This window comes from Motacilla alba, chromosome 4 (genome assembly GCF_015832195.1).
Source record: "Motacilla alba alba isolate MOTALB_02 chromosome 4, Motacilla_alba_V1.0_pri, whole genome shotgun sequence".
Classification (NCBI taxonomy): Eukaryota; Metazoa; Chordata; class Aves; order Passeriformes; family Motacillidae; genus Motacilla; species Motacilla alba.
Genome location: NC_052019.1, coordinates 16952334 through 16968800, shown reverse-complemented (window position 1 = coordinate 16968800; position 16467 = coordinate 16952334). Strand labels below are relative to the sequence as shown.

General features: G+C 38.5%; 1 protein-coding gene across 4 annotated transcripts in view; it reads left to right on the top strand.

Annotated features, from left to right (window-relative positions):
- The window catches only part of KCNIP4 (potassium voltage-gated channel interacting protein 4), a 390761-nt gene that overhangs the window by 99548 nt on the left and 274746 nt on the right, over positions 1 to 16467 (top strand). Inside the window, exon 1 of one of the 4 annotated variants that reach the window (XM_038134761.1) lies at positions 3425 to 3774. The exons of the other annotated variants lie outside the window; for them this stretch is intronic. Within the exon in view, the coding sequence (XP_037990689.1) occupies positions 3687 to 3774 (88 nt within the window). The 5' untranslated portion in view covers positions 3425 to 3686. Of the gene's footprint in view, positions 1 to 3424; positions 3775 to 16467 lie in introns of those variants that run through there. 4 annotated transcript variants of the gene reach the window in all.

The window sequence follows — 16467 nt, the reverse complement described above, 5'->3', positions numbered from 1 at the left end:
AATGCTTTTGGGGTTTCTGTTTTTTTCTTTTTTGAAAGAAGAGTCATCCACATGATCCCAGAAACCTAAGCAATCTAAGAATCATTTATTTTCTTTGATTATTTTAGAATGTGTTTTCATGTTCCTGTTAATGTATTCTCTTTTGGTTTTGTTTATGTTTTTATAGTGAAATACTATTCCTACACAGGAAGAAGTAAAGCAAGACTGATACATACCTGCCAATAGTAACCATCTCTGAACTACAACACTGGTGTAGTTTTTTTCTTTTGTAGTGTTAGACTAAAGCTGTCAGTGTGTACCCTCCTCTAAGGATGGTTAGGTTGCACTTCAGTTGTCAACTGATGCCTGGGGCATAGACCTGTGGTGCTGAGACCTTAATTCAAGTTATAAAAATGCATGTGGAATTTCATCTTTGGACTGAATAGAATTTAATTTCATACATTTTTGGTTTTGCATTGCTTTCTTGACATGGTGACAAAGATTTTTAAGATTTGTCTTGTAGCTTTGTGTAGAAATCCTCACAGAAAGAAAATATTTTATTATTATCAATTAATTTGTCCTGACTGTACTATAGTAGGCTTTGTACATTCGGGGAAATGTTTCCATTTTGCTTTTAGACTTGACTGCAGCTGTTGACAGTCTTTTACAAAAACTGCATATGTTTCCTCCCTAGTCATTTCATTCTTGCCAAGCACTCCAAAACAAAGTAATTTTGTATTTTATGTTATTCTATGAGCTGGACTTGGTGAAACGATTCGAAAATCCAGTTTACAAAGAGTTTTCACTTTTTCCTTCCATTTGTTTTTCCTAATATCTAAAAGGAACTTCTGTTATGTATGCATGTGTTTTATTCTTCCTCCATTTTACTCAAATTGTGTTTTTTCTAAGTACCTGGTTCCAAAGTCAGAGTTTCTAGGAACTGATGCAGACTCTTCTGACATTAAGAGGATCTTTTTTCAGAGGGCTTTACTTCAGCTCTATGGATTATGAATTATTAGGGATGGACCTAGCTTGTAGATATAAAAAGTATTTTTTTACCTCAGTGCAAAGAGACTGGCTCTGTCTGAGGACCTTAGTGTGTCCCATCAATTAAAAAAAGATTTAAAAAGTATATTACCAATATATAGAAGTTGATATTGTCCAACTGTCCTTCATATTATTTTACTATATTTTTCAAAAGAACCATGGTGGTTTTATTACAGTTTTCTATTCTGACTTTTCTGCCCCCTTTTCTCTGATCTGCTCTCTTGATTTGGGGAAAAAAACCCTTTAATCTTAGTCAGTCTTTCCTGCTGACCAGAGAAATATTGGGAGATGGATTTAGATCCAGTGCTATCAAAATACTGCACTGATTGTTAAAAAATATCTTGGTGAAACTAGTCAAAAACCTTTCATGAAATCTTCCATCTTCCTTAGGTAGCAATTACTGTTATTGCTGTATTGAAACATAAAGGCTTAGGAAAGTGTCAAACAGTGTCAGAACTGGTACAGGTTTATTGGAGGGGTTTTTTGGGTGGAGGAAGAGCAACCCATGGTGTGGGTGATTCTTGCTTACGGCTTTAGAAAACCAGTGTTTCAGTTGTTTAAGGTTGTTTAGGCATTTTCAGTTCCTTATTTTGAAGTAACACTACCAGTGAAAATTCTATAAAACAATTGGTGATGTCAAAGGATTAAAAAGGTCAAGGATTCCAGCTCAGAACCATTTGTATTGGACTCTTCAGTCCTCTTCTAAAGAAGAGACACAGGCTTATGCTTTTGGCATCTCTTCATCCCTACCAGCTATTTATGGAGCTTTCCTTTCAGAGAGCGGAGGAGTTCAGAAATTGGTAAGGCACACTGGCATCTCCATTAGCTCAGAATTTGATGAGTTCTGTTGGAGGGGTATGGGGTTTGGTAATTTCGTTGGTTGGTTGGTTGGTTTGTTTGTAGGTTTTTGTAGGAGTTTTTTTTTGGTTTGGGGAGTCTTTTTTTGGATGGTTTTCATTGGTCAAACTGTATTGTGTCTTTTCAGAAAAAAACTGTGCCAAGAAATTAGTTCCTGCTTAAGATGAGTGGCTGTAGGAAGTAGTGCAAACATGAAATACTGGAATTTGCCCACATCCTTCTTAGACTAATCCCTGTGTTGGAGTAACCTGGGGGCTTCTGTGAGCTGTTTCATTTTGGTTCTTTCCATTATCTGTGTAGCTTCTCTGGAAGCTTAAGATAGCTTGCTTGTGTTTCAGATAGCAGACACAGAAACTGTGTCATCTAACTGCAACTTTGATAATGCTTTGATGTATTGTGTCCATAATGTATTTATCTCTGCTCACTGCATAATATAGACAATAGCTTGAAGATGTGCATTTGTGTTTATTGTAATTTTTTTAAAGGCATTTGCCAAAATGTTTTATGGTCAGTGCTGTCGTAAAATTAGATCAGTTGATGATTTTCTTCTGTTAAGCTTTTCCTTAATGGGTTATCTTTCCTTTTTTTTCTTTTTTTTAAACTGTATTAAGCATTACATATTGCATCACCCTCTAATGCAATAGAGCTGTTCTCTATGAGGGAAGTACTCCAAGAGAAACAAAAACATATTCTTTGGGTTCTGTGGTCCTGGATGTTGACTACAGAAGATAATTTTTATTAATAAGAAATACTTCTCAGCAAGTTGGAAAACAATGAATTTATAATAGAATAGTAAGGAGTACAGGTAGCTTCCTGACGAGACTTTCTTGGAGACATTCTAACCACAGAATGCCAACTGTGCCAGAGCCTGTTTGCCAGCTGCCGCAGGTCAGAGGCTGGAAAGCAGCTCTGGCAGCTCCCCGCACAGAGGTACCTGCAGGCTTTCTGCTTCCTTCTTCCCGCGGTACAGGTGCGCAGTGCCCTGGCGTTTGCATGACCTTCAGGCAGGCTGTGGGGCCCGAGGCCGAGGTGCAGAGTGCAGGTGAGGGGAGCCCCGCCTGCTCACACCTCGGTCACACTCCCGCAGGTCAGGCAGGGCCAGCACCGTCCCCTCGGGCCCGGCGTGCGCGGAACCCGGGCGGGGCTCTGCTCTGGGCTGGGCTCGCCTCCGCCCGGCACCAGGGGAACGGAGCGGTGCCGAGCCTCGGCCGGCTGCCACCTGCCCGCCCGCTGCTCGCGGGAGGAGCGCAGAGCGGACCGGCTCCCGGGGGCGGTGCTGTGCTGTGCCGTGCCGTGCTGTGCTGGGCCGGGCCGCGCCGTTCCGTTCTGTGCCGTGCCGTGCCGCCTGCGTGGGGCGGGCACCGGCACCGCCCCGCCCGCCGGGCTGCGCGCCCGCGGAGCCGCCCGCGGCCAGCGCCTGCCGCGGGTCCGGCCGCGGCGGGGGCGCCGGTGGCCGCGCCTGTGCCTGCAGCGCGCCGAGCCAAACCGAGCCGAGCCGAGCCGAGCCGTGCCGTGCCGTGCCGTGCTGTGCTGTGCCGTGCCGTGCCGTGCCGTGTCGTGTCGTGTCCTGCCCAGACGAGCCGAGCCGTGCCGTGCCGCACCGCGCTGTGCCGTGGCACCGCCGGCCGCCGCGGGCTCCCTTGCGCAGCCACCTGAGGTAGATCGGCGGAGTTTGCTCGGCCGTGAGGAGGCGGCGAGGCAGTGTGAGGCTCTGAAGTGCCCCAGAAGTTTGCTGGCAGAAACTGTTCCCTTTATTGGCAAAGTCGTCAGGCTCTCCTCAGAGGAATACCCCGTTGCCTAAGATGAGTGGCTGTAGGAAGCGGTGTAAGCGGGAAATAATGAAATTTGCCCAGTACCTTCTCAGGCTAATCACAGGTTCTCTTCACACAGGTAATGACTCTTTTTCTCTGTAGCCGAGCTGTTCAGCATGATAACGAGAGAATTGCCTAGAGATAATACAGGGTTGTCATTGTTTTATATTATCGTTCCTTTCATCTTATAAATAATAATAAAAGAAGATCTGTGAACTACTTTGTGGCTGAGCATAATGAAAACAGCGCGTGATCTGATGTTACGGTTTTTAGGCAGTCTGACATTCTCTAAGCCTTTACACACACGAACCCAGATTGGGATGTGAGTGTACACGGTTCCACCTGTCCACCTGCATGTGTTAGCAGTACTGCAGAGAAGACACATTGGTCATAAAGGATGAATCTTACGGTTTTTATTTTCACTGTTTCTTGGACTGATATTCTTTGACAAGAGCACTACATCCTCTTTCTCGGAGGCTTGGTTTTGCTTATCTAGAGATGTAAATCAGCTGCAATCTGTCAATGGGGTGTTGTGGTATCTTGTAGGAAATGGTGAATAACACTTGTGCTTTGCCCTTAAGGAATTTGAAACATAGTGCTTGTCAGCTTTCCTTAGGTAATTTTTTTTCTGTAACCTTGGACTAAGTGTGCAGTACCAGGGAAGGTTTCTAAGCTAGACTGAGCAGATGCTGTAGTTTTCTTATCACTTTGGAAAATATACTTTTCTCACAATTCAGCATTTTCTGTGGCTGTTCTCAACAGCTGACAAATATGATAACTTACATGATGTCATTCTATATTTATAAAATATAATTGTGCTTCTCTCTAGACTTCAGTTTTTTTTCCCTTGCAGAGTTGCAAGTCTAGCGTCAGCAGATAATATCAAATTATGCTAACATGATTGTTGAGAATTAAAAGCCATTTATTTAAAGTCATCTGAAATTTTCAGCTGGTTATTTGGTGGTGGTGGTGTGTTGGCTATTTGTGTTTTTTGTTTTGGCACTGATGAAAAGATTTGAGAGCAAAGTTGACTCTTTAGCAATAATTGGAAGAATTGATGCATGCAATGAATCAGATTTGGGATTACAATGCTATAAAAGTCATAGCACAAACACTGACAATGTGTATTTCATAGTATGCTTGTAGCTTTCGGAAATCGGACACAGCTTTTTAATAACTTTGAGTGTCTGGCAACAGAATTTCCCTGAATTTATTTCCTCTATCATTCCTAGTCTTCCGTAGTCTCTCTTTTGTGAACTTTATCACTTCATTTTTTTCTGAAAACACTGGCTTCCTGCTCCTGTGGGTTGCTATGGAAATTAAATAATATATGATGTAAGAAGAAAGATGTGTTAGAAATTCATAGCAATGCTCTTTTCACAAAGTCATCCAAGCTTTTCCTTTCCTATCTAGTGAATGATGCACACACTACTCTATTTTTCAGATTGACATTTGTGCTGCAGCCTTTCTGAGCTCACAATTCAAAACCATTTCCAAGACTTGCTGTGGATACTGATTCATATGCTGTCACTAAAAGAAGTTATTTTTTTTACAAGTAAGCAGCACATATTCAATGATAAAAAGCCAAGTGGATTGGTCTCAGATGTGTTTCCTTAAAGGCAAGCAAGCAAGCAAGCAAAAAATTCCCACTCTCAGGAAGAGCTGAGATACTTCTGAGGAGATTTTCAGTTTGTTTTTACTACAGGTAATGGTATCTTACTACTCTTATTAAGTTAATAGACTTCATCATGTTCAAATGATGTGGCAAATGAGATCAGGATAATGTGATAGTCCTTGAAATGCCAAGGGAGGTAGAGCTCCACTGTTAAGCTCTTGTATAGCCCAGTCCTGCTCAGTAACCTCAACTGTTGCAAACCAGTTACCGTTCAGCCTGAAAAATCTAATGCATAATTTATTCTGTTGATAATTAGTCAATAATTAATGAAGATGAATGAGAAAGCCTAGTTGAAAGTGTTAGAAAGTTATACTTTGTATACTAAGGGTACTGCTGTTTCTATCTTGAGCATTCAGAAATTTAGGATAGATATAAGAAACAAAGAAGTGTGCTTATTTAACTTCTTAGAAGCAGGCAATCTCCTCACCCAAATGGCCAATCAATCCAAAAGTGTAAATGTTTACTAAGAAGCACAGTGGTGAATGTAATTTAATTTATATGTTGATATGATTTGGCTTCTAGTTTCTTTTTCAGTTGTTTCTTAATATTTAAATAATATTTAATAGTTTGGAACTACACATTCTTGAAAGTACTTGCACTTTGTCTAATCCATCCCTTCTTCCTGTATGGGTAGGCATGTTGAATATATACGTAATCTACACATTTGTACAAGCTGTGCTGCAGCTGCTGTGATTACATTGATCAGAAAACAAAACAAAATAATATAGGCGGGAGACTGGGTTTACTGGCTATGGGCCTGGCTAAGGAGTCACTTGGTTACTGGTTCTATAGCTTGTGTTTCATAACTATTTCTAGCACTACAGACCTGTTTCTGTGGTGAATCTAAATGTTTAAAATAAAAATGGTCTCATATAGCTGTCTGTAATAATACATAAGCATGGATTTGTACTTCATAGTCCACTCAGCTGGAACCAATATTAATGAAACTACCCCCTTGCTTGAAGGCAAATGCTGTATAAATCTTTACAATGGGTTTAAGTGGCACTCTCTGCATGAATATATCCAGATCTCTCTCAGGTTTTTTTTTACAGCAAGTCACTATGATTGATAGGAAAATGTAGTGAAAATAAATAGTCTTTTAAACAAAGTTTTTGATTTCCCATTATTTCTGTTATATAGTGAGTTGATGTGTTTCCCCAAGTGAAACATATTCCCTCATTGAAGATGGCAAACCAAATATCATACCAATCCCTACTTTGGTGCCTCCTGCCTCTTGACTTGCAAGCACCTGCTCTTTGAAACACTGTCATAAAATCTTGGCACTGCTCTTGAGAATGTTTTAGTTTTTGGATACAACATGGATTTTTATATTATAAATAACAAAATAAATATGTTTGAGATCAAGAAGTAGGTAACAGATTTTTTTAAAATGGAGAAAAGAAGTGATTTTAGAGTAATGGCCATGAAATTTTTCTTAACTGTCACAACTGATGAAAGATTAAAGAGATGATAGAATCAAAACTGCCATTGAATTCAGTGGTAGATTTTCTCAATTACATCCCTTTCAGGCATGTTTTTAATAAATCTCTGATATGACCTATTCATATAGAAGGCCAGGTTTTGCAGGACAGATTGAAGTTCCCACTTGAATATATGTATACAGGGAATGAAGTGGGGAACAACCCTGGCTGTGAAATTGTACTCTCTCCCACAAACTGAAGTTACCTCACTCTTCTAGGCTTTTGTAGAGGTTAGGGATTGATGTGGGTTTTTTGACTTCTTTAGATTTTCTGGAGATTTTGTTTGTTTCTTTGTTTTTGAATCTCCAGGTTGATGAAATTGGCGTAAAGTAGTATTTATCAAAAGCTTCATATTTTTCATAGGTAAAAAAAAGCAAACCAATTAGTGAGTGCAGGTTGTACTTTCTGATGATGTGTTCTTTGATAAAACAGATTACCAGTTACTAGTCCTTCATTTTGCCTTTTTTTTTGGAACAGAAACGTTTCCTGGCCTTCTGCCAAGAGGAATATATCATCTGAGCATAGCTCTGAAGCTGTGGGAGGCCTCACAACTGTACTCCTCTGCCTGTCCTGTTTCATATGCCTATCTCTGCCAGAAGTCTGAGACTGTTCAGGACAGTAGCTTATTCTGAATTCCTTCATGGGCTACTCCTTGGTAAATCCAAGAGGGATCACCTTTTTTTGAATACAGGTTACCAGATTCCCTTAACTTCTATGGTGCATAATATGAGAAGTAAAATAAATTAAAAGACAAAAACAATGCAAATATATTGAAATAATCTTAAAAAATATGAGACAAAGAGAGCAGATAAAAAGACTGTTCCCTTTTTTATGCAAACAGGATATAACATAAAATTATTTTCAAAAGACCTTTCACCTTGAATATGTTTTGGAAAACCTAAAATGTCAACATCCATGGTAAAACAGGTTTAATGTGTTTCCAAATGCCTTTTTTTATTGCTGACATATTTCTTTTTTTTTAATAACAAATCAGTATTATTCATGAACCTAATTAGTCTTTTTCATTTATTTTTAATAAGAAAGAATTCCAGATTTAAGGTTGGAATCTCTTGGCTGTTGCCTATGAGGTAGTTTGAACCTCTGGGGTTTCAGAAACTTTTCCTATACAGAGGTGCAATGTTCTCTCTGTAGATAATTTCACAAGTTCCAATGTGCAAGAGTGAAATATTTGCCATGTCCTGTTTAGGGAAAGCAGTCTCATTAATTTAAAAGAAACCATTCCAGATTTCATTTGAAAATCTGCATTCTGCTTTATGCTTGCTCAATTTCCTGATTAGGACTGGCAGCTTTTGTAGGTGCTGTCCTGGTATTCATCTCCCTCTGAGGGAAATCCCTTCAGTGGAAGGGTGTGGTGTGTACTGAATGTCAGCACAGTGGGATTTTGAGTAGGTTTCATGTACTACCTGACAGAGGTGTCTGAGCATAATATATCAGACTTTGAAAGAAAAATACCTGAAAAAAAACCACCAACCAACCAACGAACCAATCAAAAACTCCCTCAATTTTTTTTGCTGTTTATTTGGGTTTTTGTTGTTGTTGTTGTTGTTGTTAGCTCTTGTTAAAACATTAGGTGAATTTTGCCCAAGTTCTCCTGTAATGTTTCTAGGATTTTTCATTTATTGCATTGTTGAGTACCTGGCTTTTGAAATCAATTTATGTTACACTATCCCTCTAGGCATTATCACTCCAATAGGCATTTTGTTTAGAATAGGCTGTAGTACAGACAGTGCTCTGAGACAAAAGACCAAGATGTATTGAGTTTAGTTGCTGGCAATGTGAAATATATTCTGGGAAAAGCTGAGAATGCCTTAACTTAAGGTACGTAAAATGCATTCTGCTTCAAATTGGAAAAAAATAAAAATATTTGGTTTGTTCCCTCAAAAAATCAATCCTACCTATATGCCCCTCATCTGCTGCAGTTTTACTGTGAACTTTCAGCAATTTTGTAGAAAATTGCTCAGATTTCAAGTAGTATAATTTGTTTCAAAATGTGTTATAATAAATTACATTTAAGCGCTCAAAAATTATACATTTTTCCCTCATCAGAAATGGGCCTACATAGACTGCCTTTGCTCTTCCTGATTTGCAATTCAGTGTTGTGCAAAATGTTTCAGCTTGGAGTTCTATAATCCTGCACATTTGAGATAGACTGAACTTCACAGATGCATGAAGCAGTAGTGGATACCTTGAAGTGGGGCATCTAAAGGTACCCTTATCTTTAAATATGTTCTCCTGAATATTTTTAAATATTTGACTCAAATGTCCCATGTTTTTCAGGCATTAACATCATATAACCTATTTAAAGAAGATTTTTTTCCAGATCGTTCCAAAAGAGCCCTCACTGAAGTCTTAGGGCTTCTTATGGTGTTTTAATTGGAAAAGGACAAAGTTAGCATGCTGCATACCCTTTCTGTTGAAAAAATTGAGGTTTTACTCTCTCATTTCAAGTCTGAATCTTAATTAAAATGAAAGATACAGTTCATCTTCTCTTGCAAATGACACATTGCAGAGCATCCTGTAGTCATCATTAACCATATTCCCTTTGGAAATCCTGTGTTCTGTACTGTTCTTGTAAGAGTCCAAACTACTGATGTCATTTATAAATCTAGTATTAAAAATTCAGCTGTACATAAGGCACAGCACTTGATAATATGTTTAAAAATACTCTTAAAGGAACTTTTTAAAAGTTACCAAATCCCGCAGACGAAATGTTGGGAAATGGCAGCATCAGGACAGTCTCAGCCTTGTACAATATAATACAGTTCATTGTGTGTGAACTTTTCATTTTACCATTGCACAGAGTAGCTTGGAGTATAGAAGCAGCAAGGAGAAGGATAGATTTAGATTAGAAATTTGGGTGCAAACTAAAACTCAATCTTGGAATGCGCAGACCGTTTTTTTGGTTGTTATGTTTTTGATCCTTTTATAAGGACTTTTTACTGCAGACAGACATTGTACAATGATTCTCAGAGACACTGAAATGACAGATAAAATTCATTGTAAGGTAAAATGAAGTGGTACGTGCTGGACAAAATGAGCTTTATGTCTGAATGGATAGGCAGTGAGCTGTTACTGGCCAGGAATGAAACCCTGGGACTCATAAACCTGTGAGACTCCTTACTAAAGGGTGTTGTTAGTGCAAAAAGTTCTGCAGGAGTCCAGAGGGACCAGCTGGGTAAAGAGTTGGGAAAAAAACCTGTTGGGAGACACTATCTAGATTAAAGGTGTAAGAATTTCCCTGAGATGAAAGTAGCCCATGGCTATGAAAGTGTTAGGGGAAAATGTTCTAAGTGCTTTTTCTGTTTCTTGTTTTCACTGGGCAGACACTGACAGCTGTTGGTGAAGACAGGATACTGAGCTAGATGGATCCTCAATCTAAACCAATATGGTAGTTCCTCTGTTTTTATATTGCTAACCTGCATTCCAAAAAGGTGATTCCTGGATTTACCAAGGAGCAGCCCTTGAAAGAGTTCAGAATAAGCTACTGTCCTGAACAGTCTTGGACTTCTGGCAATGATTGGCACATGAAATAGGACAGGCAGAGGAGTACAGTTGTGAGGCTTCCCAAACCTGTGCTCAGATGATATATTCCTCTTGGCAGTAGGTCAGGAAGCATTTCTGTTCCAAAAATAAAAAGGCAAAATGGAGGACTAGAGACTACCTGTGGTAATCTGTTTTATCAAAGAACATGCCATCTGAAAGTACAACCTGCATTCATTAATTTAGGTTAGGGGTTTTTTTTTGCTTAAGATAAATATGAAGCTTTTGATAAATTCTACTTTACGCCAATTTCATCAGTCTTGGTATTTAAAAACAAACAAATGAAAACCCAATCACAAAAGTCAAAATAAATTTCTCTAGGGTTAGGATGTTTTCACTGTTTCAATGGTGTAGTACCACAGTTCAGCAGCTGTAATTCTGACTCTTTTTGTTCTCAACTAAGTGATCTCACCTGAGCACCTTCCTGCAATTGCCAGAAGTTTAAAGCAGATAGTTTAAATGAAGTTATAAACTGAATATTAAGTCAACTGAAATAGTTTTTCAGACAGTGTTTTTACAGATTGCTAATAGGAATCACTTCATGGTTTTCTAATATCTTGTGTTTGTTAGGCTTCACATATGGAGTAGCCTTAGGATAAGTTCTATGAACTAGTCCAAAGGAAAGTGTATATGGATATACTTTTTTTTTTTCTGTAGTATTAAATACTCTGAAAAGGGATTAGAAACTGTAGTGATGTGAATAAAAATGAGTATGTAACATGTAAAGCAGGGCTAGGTAGGGAAGATGGGTGCATCCTATCAGTAGCAGTGTCAATTGCTGATCATTCTAATGCAGGTTTTAAAAACCCGGTATTTATGGGCCTGCTTCATAGTTTTATTTGTGGCAGTTAAGGGAAAGATGCAAGCTGGGAATAAAAATAAGAAACCATGACAATCTCATTCACCCAAATAGGATGATATATGTATGTACATTTAATGACCGCAGTAATAGTGTGTATTTTAACTTTTAGTTCATGAATGTCCCTGTCTTCCAAGCTGGGATAACCACATGCTCATACTTAACAGTCTGCAAGGGCTCTCTTAAACCTGAGGCTGTATTAGCAGAATATATTTTCTTCATTTGTTTGATATTTGAATTCTCTAAGAACATTAGATGCAGATAATGGCCAGTTCAATACCATGTTTGGATGTAAAGTTAATGGCCAGGCTGGAAAATAGCAGTGATATGGTGGCTTGGACTACCTGCTAACAGCACTTCAGTCTTTAGCTGGTGATTCTGTGTGACTGGCTCTGATACAGCCAAACAGAAGGAGTAGAACTGATAAAACTTAATGGTGCTCTGTGGCTGGTGAATGCCAAACTTGTGTCCCATTACTCTGGCAGTCCCCTGTTTATGGCAATAACAGTGACCCCAGTTGTCACACCACCACTGTTCTCTTTCCTGGTGTGGTGGGATGGTGTTTACTTGCTTTACTGTGTTTTCACACCCAATTAATTCGTAACATTTATATTTTCTGTGTATAACCCAGTTCATTTGAATTCCACTTTTAGATTTTTATGTCTCTGAATTGGTTTGGATATTGACTCAGGTGAACTCTTCACTTGCCTCCTGTCTCTTCATGATGACAGCCTGTCATAGAAGACAGTGCAATTCACTCCAATACTTCTTTCATTTCCAAAATTGAAATACTGACTTTTGAAGTAATTTAAAATAAATGAAAAACTCTCTGAAATGAAACTCCTTAACTTTTCACTGCAAAAAGCTGTCAAAATTGGGTCAATTATTTTTTTTTAAATATTAAATAAGATTTTACCTTTGTATTCTATTTTTAAGTGCAAATGTATGTCTTTGTCTTTTTAACTGAAATCTGTATCATGGTGCAAATATGTATACACTTGGAGCTAGGGGGTTCACTTCCCTGAAATGTTTAAAAAAATTAAAAAAATATTTTATTTTGTAAACTTCCTTTTTAAAGCCACAGCAGGTAGTCTAGGGGGTCCTGCTAATGAGGGTTTCTGCTAATATTGAACATTTTGAACATACAACATATATTGATTATTATTAGATTCCTGCAGTATTGAACTCTGACTTGTTTTAATTCTACATTAGAAGTTCTATTCCAAATAATATAGATGCCATAGTTTTATAAATTAGGTTTGTCATTAGTGTTTCTTCAGAATACATAAACTTAAAGTAAGCATGTACAGTACATGGTGTGTGTGTGTGTCAAAAAGGCTCTTTAGTTTTTCAAACTGGTAACAATTTGATTTACCCTCTTGAGCTTTTTTATGGAGTCCCCATTTAGGCAGTGTGATTAATTTTAAATATAAAAGTGTTTGGGATGGAGAGGAAAAAAGTCTGTTTTCATCAACAGCCATACTCCATTAGTTTAAGAAATTGAATAAATATGAAAAGAGGTACTAGATTTTGTGTCTGTTAGTCTGGTTTTTGTCAGCATAATTGTAATTTTTTAAATACCCTTTATGAGGCGTGTGAATAAAGTCAAACAACATTTAGAATTTGTGCAGTGAAGACCTTTCCGTGACAGCTATTGTAAACTTCATTTAATTTCAGGGAAAAAGTGACAGTTGATCATTTGTATTTGATTTATAGTAACACTTGTAAAGGTCAGCAGAAAATACATTCCTTAGTCAACTCTAAAATTAGGAAATAGGCTCTTGTATCATTTACTTCTCAAAAGTTTGTCCATAGATTCTTTATTCTAATCACTACATTTCATTACATTAGTTGAAGAATTTCTTTAAAAATGCCAGGTCAGGTTTTCTCCTCAGATGGTTTCCCTGGGAAAAGGGCATGATGTGATTTGGGGGCTCTGGTTTCTTCAGCACTTAAAAACTGAGAGTTGCTGGTCAAATTGGTGCTGACACACACAGATGCATCCAGCTTGGGGCCCAAAAAATTGGGTTCATTTCTAATCAATTAGAGTACACATAGTATGGGTACATACACCTGGGACAATCAACTGTTGTTGATTATTTAAATTATCTTGGATTATGTACAAATTATGATTTTTACCTTTATAAAAATATATATTTAAAATTTATAAGTACACCCAGTTTTAAATAAATCCCTCTTCTCTGCAATGTTAATTTTCACTTCCGAGTTTTAAATGTGCTCTTGTCAGCATCTCTCAGGTACAATCAGTGCTCTTACCATCTAATTCACTATCAGTGATGCCTATGGAATCCACAACAGTAAAATCTGCAGAGCCTTCTGTAGAAAATGCATCTGAAATTGCTTCATTACTGTCAGTGTGAGGCTAATGATTATATATATTTAGTCAATTTTCCCAAATTATCATATGTTTGTTCCCAGACAAACAAATATTAAGCAACAATGATAAGCTGCTTTTGAATTGCTGTACTGCAGCCTAACACAAGTTTTTGTAAACTGCTTCCATTACTGCTTCAGAAAAGGAGTTAAAACATGAGAGAAATGTATGGAATTGTCTTAGTGGGAAGATTTAATTGAAATTAAGTAAAACTGTTACATTGCAGAAAAATCAGAACTGAAGTGACCTCATTTTAATTTAGCATAATTCATTTCTCAAGGAAATGAAACTAAATTCCATTTTAATTCTGAATGAGTGGGTCTCAGCAGTGACTGAATTAATCTTAACTATTCCACCTAACTGATAATTAATAATTAACTTCCTTGAGTAGCCTATGTGTACAGCTCCTCAGGATTCCTGAAAAGGCATAAAGGCTTTTTACTGATGATAAGAAAAATTTTAATTTATTCAATCAGCTACTAACTTTTAAAAATGTAACCAAATGAAGAAAATTAGATACAACTTAATGTCAAGAGAACAGAAAATACAAAATAAGACTGTAAGGAAAATTAAGGCTGAGGGTAAGGAGAGAGGATGGAGGAGAAAGAAGAGCCCAAGTGACACTAGTAAACAAAAATGTACATTTATGCACAGCCTCCGATACCTCTATTTTATTGTGTATCAGATTCATCCTTGGTGTAAAGCTGCAGGCAAATCTGTACCAATGAAGAGTTTGGTCTGAGAGAAATATTTAGTGAACAGCATGGTGTCATTTCTTCACTCTCAGCACTCTGAACCTCTAGTGTTGAAGGCAAAATTTTTACATTGTGGAAATATTGATTCCTTCAAAATGGGACTGATTTTGGAGTCCTGTGAGTTACAACAGTAACTAGAATGCATGTTGGGGAAAACAGAGGTGATGGGGGCTGACAGTCACTACTCACTTTCAGTTTGATGTATCTGTTAGCCTGACTGCTGGCTTTGGAAGTTTATTGCTATTCAGGCACTCTCCCTCTTGCCACACACAGGTGAATTTAAGTGCTGCAACATCCCCTACGTTCGCATTCATAGTGCTCTGAAACTTTAATGCTGAGTGGCAGATGGGAATAGAAACAGCAGGGCATTCCTGCCCTGTGAAGACTTACCAGATGAAGTGCTTGAAGCTCCTCAAATAACTGCTGTAGTCTATTGTGAGAAACTAATTGGATTGTATGTATTGCTTACAGGAAGATCTGGACTGATCTATTAAATTACCTACCTGTTGTCTGTATAGTATCTTACTGTGACAGTAATTGAAATGTCAGCCTCTTGAGACAGTATAGGACTAAGGCCAGTCCTTCCATGAGTAGTCTGCTGAGATGTTTACATCAATCAAGTTGTACCATATAGTAAAAAGATATCCTTTTTCATCAAGGAGGAAACTACCCTTCAAAAAGCAATAGAATTCTTGTAAATATCCTGGAGTGGGTCCGGCTGAGGGTGACAAAGATGATTAAGGGAGTGGAGCATCTCTCTTATGAGCAATGACTGGGGAGCTGGGCCTGTGCAGCCTCAAAAAGAGACAATTGAGAGGGGATCTCATCAATGTCTATAAGGGAGAGATACAGGAGCATGGAGCCAGGCTCTGCTCAGTGGAGCCAAGAAATAGGACAAGAGGCAATGGGCAGCAGCTGATGCCCAGGAAAATCCATCTGAATATGAGGAAGGACTTACTGTCTGTGTGACTGCACATGGAACAGGCTGCCCAGAGAGGTTGTGGAGTCTCCCTCACTGGAGATACTCAAGAACTGTCTGGACACAGTCCTGTGCCATGTGCTCTGGGATGGCCCTGTTGTGCAGGGAGGTTAGAACAGATGGCCCAGTGTGGTCCCTCCCAACCTGATCCATTCTGTGATCCACCTTAACAGTTTAATTAGGCAGTTTGCTATGTGTGTCCCCCTCCATTTACAAAATTAGTAGTACTACTCTTATCTCCTATCTTACCAGGTAGAGTTCATCAGTAAAGAGAGCCATGTAATGATAGAAAATAGAGGGTTTACACTTTTCAGTGCTTTTATATTGACTGTTTACTTTTAGCTGTATTGCTGCTGATCAAAGTCAGAAAATGTAGGTTTGAGATATTCTCTCTACTACGGCTTACTTGTGAGATAAACATATACTGTGGCATTGTTTGTATGACTGTATTAACAACAACAACAATAATAAATGTTTACAATACTGTTCTTTCCAAACAATGCAGCATTTTAGTTTCTATTCTGTACTACTACTTTTTTTCAGATTTAGTTAATCTGCATCAAATACCAGATCTGTATTGCACCACAACTGCTTAAGACATACCACCAAAGTGTATACCTGGGCATGAGACATTCCACACTTTAATAGACTGAGCACTGTAACTACATCTATACCTTACCTGGAGGTGCATTGGCTTTAAAATCTGACAGGGCAGAGGATGAGAGGCAGAAATGGTTGCACCACAGTGAATTGAAAAAAATGAAGTAAAACATCATGGTGTGCCTGTGGATTTGGGAGCTGTAAAGGAGAATATGCAATGCTGGAGCTTTAGCCAGCTGGGCCATGGAGGAGCAGAATTTGAAGGAAGAAGCCTTCAAACACATATAATTGTGTCTAGAGGGCACTGGGGACGTGATGGCTAGTGGAAATATCCTGTTTTGTGTTTCTGCCCACTTACAGGCTGAAGTAGTGTGGAAGATCCTTACTGCACTTACAGCTCCCTGCAGATTGAATATGGCATAGGAAGCAATGCTGAAGGTCAGTAGTTAGGAGATTAGTAGAGGTCA